At 57.7% G+C, this 12,442-nt stretch overlaps 1 protein-coding gene across 1 annotated transcript; it reads right to left on the minus strand.

Moving 5' to 3' along the window:
• Positions 1-433: 433 nt before the first annotated feature.
• Positions 434-9,097, minus strand: CPXM1 (carboxypeptidase X, M14 family member 1). Its single transcript, XM_075563904.1, has 14 exons — positions 8,850-9,097; positions 7,148-7,291; positions 6,904-7,013; positions 6,637-6,776; positions 6,447-6,537; positions 4,305-4,455; positions 4,123-4,211; positions 3,709-3,832; positions 3,422-3,618; positions 3,174-3,353; positions 2,802-3,099; positions 2,458-2,597; positions 850-952; positions 434-771 (listed from the first exon to the last, which is right to left on the minus strand). Exons 1-14 carry the CDS (start codon positions 9,019-9,021, stop codon positions 530-532), a joined length of 2,181 nt encoding a protein of 726 aa, XP_075420019.1. The 5' UTR covers positions 9,022-9,097; the 3' UTR covers positions 434-529.
• Between the last annotated feature and the right edge of the window lie 3,345 nt (positions 9,098-12,442).

Below are 12,442 nucleotides of genomic sequence, written 5' to 3' on the forward strand. Positions count from 1 at the left end.
GTCCCTGTAGATCTCAGCACGGCGTTTGGCATGGCCACACCTCACTGTCCGTGCTCCCACTGGATTGAACTGGCCCCTCTTGGCTGGCCGCCCTAGCCAAGGGCCAGGAGCGGACCATTTTCCCAGCTCCTTGGAGGCTCGGCCCTGAGCAGAAGCTTATGGTGGAAGCTGGAGCCGAAGCTGAGGGGCAGCGATGGGCTGTTCTGTTGAGCCCAGGGCTTAAGGGGAGCCCTGGTCCTTGATGGGGTTCGCGTTCCATACCATGATCTAGAAGCCAACTCGTGAGTGCACAAGTGTATGCAGAGTGGGAGACAAGGGGTGGGTGCCCGAGGCCCACCTTGGAGGGGACCTGGGAAAGAGACCACAGGCAGATTGACTGAGGTGCCAGGTAGCTTTAATGAGCCCGAGCGCCTCTCCCACCCTCACCCCGCCCCCACATGGTCTCCCCGGCCCCTCCCTCTCCTTCAGTTCCGGACAGGGCCAGCCTGCCCAAGGCTTAGGACTCTCAGCTGAAGCGGCTGCCTCTGTTCTAATTCCTCTGTTTCCTCAGCCGCTCCAGCCGCCTCCGGAGGTCGGGGGGCACTTTGGCCCCTGCTGCCAGCAGCTCTCGCAGTCTCTGTTTGGGTGTCTTGGTGAGGTGGAAGTTGCAGGGGACAGGGCCCTCTTCGAAGGTGACCCGACAGTTCCGGGACACGGAATGGTAGCCGTCAGCACTGGCAGTCACCACATAGTCCCCGGGAGTCAGCAGCCTCCAGTAATCGCCGCCCCACGCTGCGAGAAGGAGGTAGGAGATCAAGACCCATGCAGCCTCGCTCAGCCCTGCCCGCCGCGCCTCCCTGCCCCACACACCCGTGGTTACGTCATGGTTAATCCCATCCACAGCGATCACAGCGTCAGCGATCCCGAGCTCCGTGTCCTTGTCCCGCACAACACCCGTGATGCCCATGCGCACCTGTGGGGGGGCAAGGGATCAGAAACACGAGGGAGCCCTGGTACTGAAGGAGCTGGACTAGCTGGGCTTGCTAGTCACAAGGTACCAAGTTCCAAACCACCAGCCAGTCCGTGGAAGAAAGATAAGGCTTCCTACTCCGGTTAAGTTTTTACAGGCCGGGAAACCTGCATGACAGTCCCACACCGTCCTGTGGGGTCACACCAGTTGAAATGGACACGATGGTAGTGAGTGAGTCTGCATGAAGCTGCGGCCGGCCGTTCACTTCCTGGGTCTTCTGGAGAAAACCCTTATGACTGGAAACACGTTGCATGTGGACTGGAAGAACCATAACATCCTGGTGCTCTGCCTGCGTCCATTCTGATGCACAGTGAGCCTCTAGGGCCGAGCAGAACTGCCCCATAGGGTGTCCGAGGGGGTTCTCTTGACAGGAGCACACTGCACTCCCCTTCCCTTCCGAGCAGCTGGCCCGCCAACCCTCTGTTCTTGCTGGAGCACTTGATCAGAGCACCACGTCTCCAGTAGGTACCTGGTAGGAAGGATCTCTCTAGTCCTCCCCAAGTCACTGACTCATGCTATCGATTGGGCTTGTCTTTTGTAGAAACCTTGGGAAGGATCCCTATGAAGTCATCACCAGAGATACAGCACTTGTAAATCGTGAGATTCTCTAGGGGCAGTTGCTGCCTAATGCAAGCCCTCAGTGGCTCTCTGGACCCCCGCAGAGACTGCCGTGGGGATCACCCACAATGGAGGCACATCTGATGTTGTCTACCTGGCAAGCTGGGTCAATCTGTCCCATATACATCCTTGTAAGTCAAACGGATGTCAAGCGTAGTCCAGGCATCTCATGAGTTGGAAACTTAGTGGGACCTTAGAAATCCTCCCACTGAGAGCTGCAACCTACGCCATGAGTGGACAGGGCAGGAGTGAGCCAGGCAGGCCGGGGCTCAGGGGGCAGGAGTGACTTAGGCAGGCTGGAGCCAAGGGGGCAGGAGTGACCCAGGCAGACTGAGGCCCAGGGGGCAGAAATGACCCAGGTAGACTGAGGCCCAGGGGGGAAGGAGTGACCCAGGCAGACTGGGGCCCCAGGGAGCAGGAGTGACCCAGGCAGGAGTGACCCAGGCAGGCTGGGATCCAGGGGGGCAGGAGTGACCCAGGCAGACTGAAGTCCAGGGGGGCAGGAGTGACCCAGGCAGGCTGGGATCCAGGGTAGCAGGAGTGACCCAGGCAGGCTGGGATCCAGGGGGGCAGGAGTGATCCAGGCAGACTGAAGTCCAGGGGGCCAGGAGTGACCCAGGCAGACTGAAGTCCAGGGGGGCCGGAGTGATCCAGGCAGACTGAAGTCAAGGGGGGCAGGAATGACCCAGGCAGGAGTGACCCAGGCAGGCTATGGCCCAAGGGAGCAGGAGTGCCCAGGCAGGCCAGGGCCCAGGAGTGACCCAGGCAGGCTGGGGCCTGGGGGGACAGGAATGACTCAGGCAGGCGGGGGCCTGGGGCTTGGATCTCACCTGTTCCAGGTAGGTAAGGAGAGAGTCCTTGTTGTTCTCCCACTCCTGGGGCAGCTCACTCTCATGCGGGAACTTGTCACACGACAGTTCTATGGTGACCTCAAAACAGTTGGTGTGTAGGTAGCTGAAGTCGTTCATGCCTAGGGGTACCACAGACACTGGAGCCTAGGTGGGCAGGGTGGGAGCCCCCCCCTCCTGGAATCCTCTTCTGGGAGCCCCCCTCCTGGAATCCTCTTCTGGGAGACCTTTCAGGGTGGGAGTTAACAACCGCGATGTCACCAGCAGACCGGCTTATTGGGGAAAGGGGGCCGGGGGAGGGGCCTCCCTCCACCCCGGACACATACTCCCGGGCACGGTGTGCCAGTCAGCGCCGTTGATGACGTTGCCATGCAAAGAGAAGTCTTGGTTGTGGCAGGGGCGGCGGTCTGGATTCTGCATGGCCTGGTTCGTGCCAGCGTACACAGTGCTGAGCCAACGGAAGACGGCCTCATCAGGTGTGGGCGTGAGCTCCCGGGCTGCCCACGGAGTCCTCGTCATGTCGAAGGGGTAGGACACCACGAGCTCCCCACCATGAAGGTTGGCACTCAGCACAAAGGGGATCCGCTGCATCCACTCAATCACCGCCCGGGTCTCCGGGGCCACCTGCACAGAGGCCGGTTAGGGGCTGGGCCAAGGCCTCTCCGCAAGGCTCCCTCACACAGCCCCAGAACACTCACCGTGGCATTGGGCAGAGTGTAGTACGTAGGCAGTGGCAGGTGATGGTTGGGGACCGTGTCCGGCACCAGGCCGTCGTCCTCGGCGGTCCACAATGGTGTGTTGAGGTCGGCGAAATTGTGGTTAAGGTCGATGCCCTGGAAGGTCCAGCGGCCCTCTGCCCAACCTACGAGCTCCGAGCCCTGCCAGGGAAGAGGCTTGTTCAAGCTGGGGCCTGAGGAGCAGGGGGCGCGCCTGCCATGTGGCCTACCTTGCGGTAGGCGATCTCATGGCCGTCAGGATTCATGGAAGGCAGCAGATGCAGGCGCATCTCCGTGAGCAGCCGGGTCACGCGTGGGTCCCCTCGCAGGAACTCCCGGCACAGGAACTGCATCAGCAGCAGAAGCAACTCCCGCCCCAGGACCTCGTTCCCATGCATGCCGGCCACGTAGCGCACCTCGGGCTCTCCTGAGAACACACAGGGGCTTGCTGGAAGCCAGCGTACACCCAGAGCGCCCCGCCCCGGGGACCACCTCTCCCCAGCCCAGCCATCCATACCCAGCTCGTGTTCCCCAGGATGGTCCGACATTTCCATCACATACAGCTTCAGGCCCTGGTGGCTCTTGCCGATGTTGTAGATGCGGGTGATATTGGGGCACTGCTCGTTCACCTGCTTCATCAGCTGGTAGGAAGACATGCACCAGAGGGCATGTCACCACGGACCACCACGTGGTCACAGATGTGATCACGGAGAGACTTGGGAAAGTCAATGGGTAGCCCACACCAATGCAGGAAGGGGATGGGGTCAGGACAGGGGAGGCACCCTAACCAAGGGAGCCAAACTTTGGGGTCAACAGAGGAAGGGTGAGGTGATGAGGGTCATGAGGGCAGCCCGAGCAGGGGTCGCCTGGGTGGCTGAAGGGCCCTGGACTAGACAGGTCTTCCCTCCTGGGTCCAGGGATTTAGACTGACCTTCCTCATGGCCTTATAATCATGATGCCGAAAATCCAGAGGGTCCGAGGAGCCCAGAGCAGAGGCCTCAGGGAACAGGCCGTTAGGATCTGGTGGAGGATGGTAACAGTCAATGTCACAGTGGAGGGCGCCCTCAGTGTCCCGAACCTGCCCAGACAGCCCTTGCCCAGTTAACTGCCCACCTGAGACCGGGCAGGCCAGGATCTCTGCCCGGAGGCAAGCCGCGCCTCCCTCGAGCCAGGTCTGGGGCAGCAGGCGAATGTAGCGGGCCACCTGGCGCTCAGGGAGGAGGTTCAGCACTGGGGTCTCTTGGTCGGAATTGGCTGGGAAGATCTGGAGGGGTAGAGAGTCTTTTTTCGGGATGCCAGAAGCCCTGTAGTCTGGCCTAGATCCCAGGGCAAGAATCAGGCCTGCAACTTTACCAAGGAACCCACCGTGGTGGTCAGTCGGGGGACTTGGGCTCTTGTGTGGTATGCACAGCAACCCTTCCCCCGACCCCCGCAAGCAGGCAATCTCTCTCTCTCTCACACACACACACACACACACACACACACACGCACACACACACACACACACACTCACACCCCCCAGTCCCTGCTCTCGGGCTGTCCCATAGGCCAATGTGGTCATGTGACTTGAGCAGCCAATCCTAAAGCTGGCCATGGCTGCAAACCATAGCCTGGTGGCAGAAGCGGGTCCAGGAGGAAGGAGACGGTCTGGAAGTGATATAGCGACCGGAGGACTGTTGCTCCAAGGGACTGTCCTGGCACTTTCTACTCCCCTAAAAATCAGTTAATGTGGGGAGCTAATACTGAGAGAATGATGACTAGGGCTATATCCCCTAAATTATAACAGAGGGAATCTGGAAAGCTAGTATTCCATGGTAGGAAAGCCACCACCTTGGTAAGTTAGAGATAAAGTCCAAGTACATTATCCTGCTTTAAATATCATTCCCACAGACTCTTCCCTAACAGCTATGCTGCCTTAACGTGAGTACATGGTTGATTTTATCTCCCTACAGAAGCAGACAGCCTGTTGCTGTCTCCTCCCACTGTGTCACCAGCCCCCCTCCGACCTTCCCCCTATGCAGGTACTAGGCTTCCTCATCTGTGAGCTCAGGGACCTTACTTTACTGTAGTTACTACCCATCTTGTGACATATGTAACAACTGAATATGTGTCTTATTGTGGGATACAGAAAGATTTCTCCAGAGTTATCTCCCCCAAAGATCTGCCAAACCCAAGACGCTGCTTGCTACACGTGGTGAATGACTGTACACTAGGAGGTCAGCGAGAGCAGGTCAGAGGTTATTCTCCTTAAGGGTATCAGAGCAACCAGACTGTATAGTTGGACTCACCCTAAGTAGTACCAATTCCCTCCTGATATTGTTCCCTTGAAAGAGTGCCTGAAGGCAAGTCCAGGACCACTCAAGGATGACTAAGGTTAGGCTACTCTATTGAGTCTAGGGTCCACCCATCTCACCACATATGTACCCCTATTCCCTCCCTTTACACCTCTAGGTTGTCCCCCTCCTATTGCTTGTATTGCGTATGCTACAACCCCTTCCTATGACATAGATTGCTATCTGTAATCAGAGGGCTTGCATGCCTCCAAAGATATATAAGCTTTGTTTAGAACTAACACCTAATGATGCTCTCTCCTGCCTGCTCCTCCCCAACCTCCACATGTACCACCAAGACGAGCTGAGGTGAACATGCTACTATGAAATATGTCTGACTTCTTTATTTTTCTCTCTCATTTCTCCCACTTCTCCATGACTTTACTATAATCTTAACCGTACAATTGCATCTACGGAACCTGTGATTAGTTGTGGGGGGCTGGTTACCCCTGCATCTTATGGCTCCCTATAAATATCTCAAGACAGTAAAGACACTCTGTTCTCCCACCTCCACGTGGACCACGAAGAGGGGTTGAAGTGCTACTATAAAATGTGTCTGACTCCTTCATTTTATTCTCTCTCCTGTCTTTGCTATCTTTATGACTTTACAATGATCTTTATATGTTATAACTGTACAATTGTGCCTGCAGACCCTTCAGGTGTTAGAGGCTGGCTTCCTCTGTCAAGTTAACAGTCCCCAAAACTCACACAGATGGCTCTAACCTGTCCTACAGTCACAGTCAGTCAGAATCAACTCGATGGCGGTGAATTTGGGTTTGTTTTTCTCTTTTGGGGGGTGCCACCCATCCTAAAAACACCCTTTCTACTGAGATGCCCAAGCAGGCTCCTTATATCTAGAGAAGCCCCAGCCTGGGCCAGTCCAACTCAGGGCATAGCATGTCCAAGACACCAAGGGCCCACTCACTGCGTCCACCCCACTGCTGAGGTTCCTGCTCCCCCACCAGCTCCGACTGTCATTGCTGAACTGGACCTTGTAGGACGTGACCCAGTCGTACCTGGCAGAGAGGTGGGGAGAGATCATCAGTACCTACCAGGACTTCCACCCAGCCTACCTGCCTGCTAGGACTTCTTGGCCTGGGGCCAGTCTGCCTCACCTCCAAATGGAGTTCCTGCCCTGTGTGATAACCCCGGAGAAGCGAGTGACTCGGCCAGCATCCACCTGTAGCCACGGCTCAGCGTCCTGCTGCTCGGCACACCAGGCCCCATCATACAGGTCACCATCCTCCAGGCCGGACTGAAGGCATGGGACAGGGGAACCAGGTTCACTGGGGGTGTGGGCAGGGCAGGAAGGGGGAAAGGGAGCAGTCCCCATGGGTCATCTTGCCCGCCCAAGACGAGGGCTCTGAGCCAGCATTGCTGACCTGGAGGTTGAGCCGTCCTCGGTGTGGTCCCAGCCCAAAGGACTGGCTGCTGGAAGCTTCAAACCGGCTATCTGAAACTCGCAGGGACTCCAGGCCCAAGGGGGGGCAGTCTGGGGCAAAGAGAGGGCAGTCAGGGCAGGCAGGCAGCTAAGCCTAAGCTTGCTCTAGTGCTGGGCAGGCTGCAGGCACGCCTATGCCGGTGAGACCAAGCGCTACTTCATGGTGTGCAAGTCTAGGCTGGTACCTGGTTTTTGCTCCTTGGGGAGGCTACGGCTCCTAGAAGGGGCGACAGTCTCTGTAGGGCTGGGTTGAGCTGTCTTCTTTCGTTTCCTTGTGATGATCTTTTTCTTCTTTACCACCCGAAGCCGGATCTGCCGTCCTGTGGTCCCTGGGGACCAGGGAAGGAGGAAATGGCATGAGATCTCCGATGCAGAGCCCTGCTAACCCAGAAAGGCACCAGAGCCACAGGGATCTAAGGGCCTCAGCATGGCACTCAAGGCCTGCAGTTGGCCCCCACCAGCCTCTCCACTCTGTTCCTTGGATCCTCCTCCTCCTGGCTGACATGAGTGGGTGTGTGAGACTAGTCTCACCCCTGACCCTCTGTAATAGACAGCCACACCCAGCCAAGCAGGACTGCTGGTTGCTTCAATGAGCTTGGTTCTTTACCAAACAAGGTCTGTGCACAGTACGACTCTCTCCTGTATCACCCACCTCTCATTCTGTTGTCTAATTCCACTCCTCCTCCCTCCACACCCCAGCCCAGAGGACCTCTGGCTCCAGACTGGGTCTCCTGCCTCACAGTCCCTACACCAAGGCCCTCATTGTGTTCGGCCCCTGAGCTAGGGTGCTATTCTCACATCTACGTCTGCCTGGAGACTTTAGCCTTTCCAGAGCTGGGGCTGCATCCTGCTCACCCTTCAGCACAGGGGCAGGCAGGTGTCACCAGCCGCCTACCCACCCAAGCTCCACAGCTGTCTCTGGAACATGCTGCGAATTTCCTGGCCTGTGCCCCTGGGCCTTTGCACGAACTGGTTCCTCCTCCTCGCTGCCCTCTCCCTCCAGTCTTCCTGACCAAGAGTCTCGGGACTCAGTTCGGCTCGCCTCCTTCAAGCAGCTCTCCGGACGCCACCCCATTCTGTTCGACGGCTAAATTCCCACCTTTGAAAAGTTGACAACTAGAACCGCCCACTTCTCGCTGTCCTGGGTAAACAGTGCCCCATCCCTCCAGGCATGCTCCTTCTTTCCCTTGTTCCTTCCTGGAGGGAGCTCCAACTTTCAAGATGGAACCAGCAGAGGACCCAGCGGAATTCTTCCTCTAACTCATCTTGGCACCTTGGTCTGCACCCCCCCCCTTCCCCTCCCAGTCCTGCCTCCCCACACCCATCCGAACCTCCATTCCTCCTCTGTGAAAAGGGAAGAGTAAGCAAGGCTTTGGACTGGCAGGAGTCCCGCTGGATGGCACAAATGGTTAATACCCTCAGCTACTAATTGAAAGGTTAGCTGGTCCAGGAGACACCTCAAAAGAAGACCAGGCTATCCAATTCAGGAAAAGCAGGAACTGAAAACTCTGATGGCACAGTGCTGGATTTCGAAACTCCAGGTCTGTTGGTTCAAAGCTACCACCACTCCTCGGTAGAAATCGGAGGCCGTCTGTTCTAGCCAAGATTTACCACTTCAGAGGAGCCCCGTGCTACTCCGATGCCCATGGGCTCGCCAGGAGTGGGAATCGCGTGGTGGCAGGCAGCTAGTACTCCTAGTACTGTAGGGCTGGAAGAGGCTCCATCTCGCGGGAGCCCATCCTGGGACTGCTGACTCCGAGGGAATCTGGCTGCTGAGTCAGCAGCCATTGCGCGCTGGCGCACCGGTGAGTGTGGTGGTCCCCGAGGTGGGGCGGGGTGGGGGTGGGGGGGTGAGCAGAACTGGCCAGGTCTCTGGTCCATACTCACCGTTGTCTTTCCCCACGGGTGGCTGCACGGGGCTGCTTCGTGGGGCTGGGGTCGAGAGCCAGGCCTCGGTGGTCGTGGGCAGTGAAAAGTTCAGGACCGAGTCGCCGAGCGTCCCTAGACCCGTCCCGGCCGCGGGGGCGCACGCAGCCAGGGTGAACAGAAGAGCCCACATGGCGCGGGCGGAGAGGTGTTCAGCGTGGCGGAGTGGGCTGGCGGGCTCCTCTCTTCCTGCGGGCGGCTGGGCGCCCCCCGCCCCTTCCTGCCCCTTCCTGCTCCAGCGCCCCACGCCCCCGAAGCCTCGGCCCGCCCCCAGTTCGCGCGGGTGCGGGGGAACGAGGGCCGACCTCCGCAGAGGAGCGCAGGGGCTGGGCGCCGCCCAGGTCCCCGCACCCACCGACCCTCGCCCTCCCTGCGATTCCGGAGGTCCGGAGCCCACCCGTCAGTCGACGGAGCCCCCCGCCCCCCATGCAGACTCGATTTCCCTTACTCTTCTGCGGTCCCACGCTGGGCGCCTGTTGGATGCTCCCAGGCGTGGTGCCCGGAGCTTAGCCCCCTGGTCTCTCCATAAACTTGGTTCAAACTAGTCAACGGACCCGGGCAAGGTGGCAGAAGGGAGAACTTTCGGCCGGAAACGACGAGCCCAGAGGGAAGTCCACCCCGGCGAGGGTGAGACCGAGTGTGATAACTGGGAGAGAGAGTGTGGGGAAACTGAGGCGGGGGAAGGAGCGGGGGCAGGGCTGGAGTTGACCCTCCGGACAACATTCTGAAGGACCACCCCAGCTCCAGGCGGCCCTTCCCACTCCCACCCGGCTCCTCCCCTCTGTCCCCTCTCCTTCCCCCTTCTCCCCTCCCCTCCCCTCCCCTCCTCTCCCGCGCCCGCCGAGCTGCCACGTTCCGGCCTTACATAAGCGTGGAGAGTCTGGTCGGCTGGGGCCGGGGGGCTGAGACTGGACGGCGCCCGCCCTCTGCCTCCCCCACAACGTCCTTGCCCCCAGTCTGCCTCAGCCTCCACCTCCACCCCCGCCTCCAGAGCACGGGACTCTAAAGGCACCCCCCTTTGGGTCTACCCCCAACCCCACTCCCGTGCTGGGTCGCCCCACCAGAAGGAAGAATGCGCATCCCTGTGCACCTCCAGTGGGCGCTTGGCCCTCGCTAGGAGGCCCCTGGGACATGCTGCCTTCCGCATGTGCCATCTCCGAAGCGATGAGAACCCTGGAAAAACATCCACCCCACACCCCCGCGGGGCCTTTATCTAATTATTTGAAGCTTCCCAAATCAGCAAGCGGCTTCAAGCTGGTGGCGCAATCTTACGCCGTCCAGAGGAAGTCATTGCATCCTGCTGCGCTCCTAGAATGACGGTCCTTCTGCCAGCAGGGACCACCCGCAAAGGGGCAGGGACCACCTGGAGGGAGCTCCTCCAGGTATGTGTCCCCACCCCTCCCGCCCGCCCCTCCCGCACAGCGAGTAAAGGCTCAGAGAGTGCCTGAAAGGATACTAGGTGGACTTGGAGAGCCCTGGGCCCTTCTTGGGGCGCCAGTAAGGCACTCCAGGTTCCTAGCACTGCAATGAGACCTAAGACAATTTCAAGGAACCAAAACAAGATTCTGAGAACTCATAGCGACCCTATAAGAAGGATCCTACAGATCTACTCCATAAGGTTTTCCAAGCTGTAAGTTTTTACAGGGGCAGACAGCCCTACCTTTTTCTCCAAGAGTGGACCTTGGTTAGTAGCCAACTGCTTAACTCTCCGCACCACCACGACGTATCGCTTCCCAGGTAAAAGCTCTCAAGTGAGGGCCTTCTTAAAGTGTGAGGTCAGGCTGACCGGCAGTACTGCATCCTGGGCCTTCCTGAGCCAAGACAAGCTCCAGGGGAGCCAGAATCCAGTCTGAAGCCATGCAGAGGGCCCCACTTCCGGTTAAGCAGCTGGCTACTTCCCTGTCTCGTGTCCCACCTGCATCCAAGTTTGGTGGAGGGGTACAAAGGGATGGATGTGAAGGCACAAGATGTCAGGACCTTTCAATCACCCCAGGTTTCCATCTTCTCCGAGCCCTGCCTTTCTCCACCCAACAAAGTCCCAGTGGATTCACCTTAAGGCTCTTTATGGCCAGGCCCTTTCCAGCTCACCCCTTCCCCACCTCATCTCCCCCTCCATCCTCCTGGCTCTTGTCACTAGGTGACACTGGTATTCTGGCTGCTCCTTCTTCCCAAACCCCAGCCCCATGTAACCTCAGTGCCTTTGCACTTGTGAACTCTGTTGAAAATGAACCCCATCGCTTGCGTACCCTTTAGCAGCCCACCCTGTTTTATTATTGCCTTCAATAATTGTCTTCTTTGTTAGGTGTTCACGGTGAGGCTCCATCCCTAATACCCCTCATTTTTTTTTTGCCCAAGAAAACGTAATTTTGCTCCATGGTTCAGAGAACTCACCCGCGCACAGACACAGACACACACAGCTAACACTGCTGAAGACCTGGGCTCCTTTTGAGCTAGTCTCTTGCCCTGCAGGCCTGGGCCTAGGTCCAGGCTCAGAAAGGTTTTTGGAGGCAGTGTCCTTGTGGGGGTAGCCAGATCTCCACTAATCATGGGTTCAGTAGGCCCAATTGTACGGTTAAGATATATAAAGATTATAGTAAGTCATGGAGAATAGGGAGAGATGGGAGAGAGAGTAAAATAAAGAAGTCAGACACATTTCATGGTAGCATGCTCACCTCAGCTCCTCCTGGAGGTACATGTGGAGGTGCGAGACAGAAGGGCAGGAGGGAGATCTCATGAGGTTTTATTTCTAACCAAAGCTTATATATCTTTGGGAGCATGCAAGCCCTCATTGGAAGGGGTTGTAATGGAGGCAAAACAAGCAATAGGAGGAGGATGGCCTATGGGGTGTACACGCAATAGTAAAGGGAGGGGATATATGGCAAGATGGGTGCACGCTAGACTCAATAGAGTAGCTTAACCTTAGTCATCCTTGGCTGGTCCCGGGCTTGCCTTCAGGCGCTCCTTCAAGGGAACAATATCAGAAGGGAGTGGGTCCTACTCAGGATGAGTCAGACTATACAGTCTGGTTTCTCTAGATACCGTTAAGGAGCATAACCTCTGACCTGCTCTCGCTGACCTCTTAGTGTAACAGTCATTTACCATGTGTAGCAAGCAGCGTCTTGGGTTTGGCAGATCTTTGGGGGAGACAACTCTGGAGAAATCTTTCTGTTTCCTACACGTCCTCACACCTCCAGGCCAGGGGCCTTGCTGAGTTCCAGTGGCTGCACCAGGTCGTCTCCTGGTCCGTTTTTCAATGTCCATCTCACCGATTTGCGGTTACCGCTGGACTGCTTGCATGCCGGAGCTGCTAGTCACAGGGCTGCTCCTGGTCACTCACTGCGCCAGCACGTCCATGGTCTCATCGGAAGTGTCGCTGGGTGAACCAGAACGGCTCATCCCCCCCACCCCCTTATAAAGAGGTCAGCACCCCATCCAGGGAAGCCTTATGCACCCAGCTGTTCAGAATTGCACCTCTGGCAGTAGAACAGTATCTGGACCCCAGCCAGTGCTCACAAGGTATGATACGTTCAAGGTGAGAGGGGGATATGTATGAT

The sequence above is a fragment of the Tenrec ecaudatus genome, chromosome 12 (assembly GCF_050624435.1).
Source record: "Tenrec ecaudatus isolate mTenEca1 chromosome 12, mTenEca1.hap1, whole genome shotgun sequence".
Taxonomy (NCBI): domain Eukaryota; kingdom Metazoa; phylum Chordata; class Mammalia; order Afrosoricida; family Tenrecidae; genus Tenrec; species Tenrec ecaudatus.

What these genes read in the sequence shown, in the direction of transcription:
- CPXM1 (XM_075563904.1), bottom strand. Translation starts at nt 9,021, where the DNA reads ATGTGGGCTCTTCTGTTCACCCTGGCTGCGTGCGCCCCCGCGGCCGGG. An exon ending in TCCTGGGGAACACGAGCTGG is followed by an intron (nt 3,619 to 3,708) that starts GTATGGATGGCT and finishes GTGTGTTCTCAG; the next exon opens with GAGAGCCCGAGGTGCGCTAC. An exon ending in CTGGCACACCGTGCCCGGGA is followed by an intron (nt 2,598 to 2,801) that starts GTATGTGTCCGG and finishes TGGTACCCCTAG; the next exon opens with GCATGAACGACTTCAGCTAC.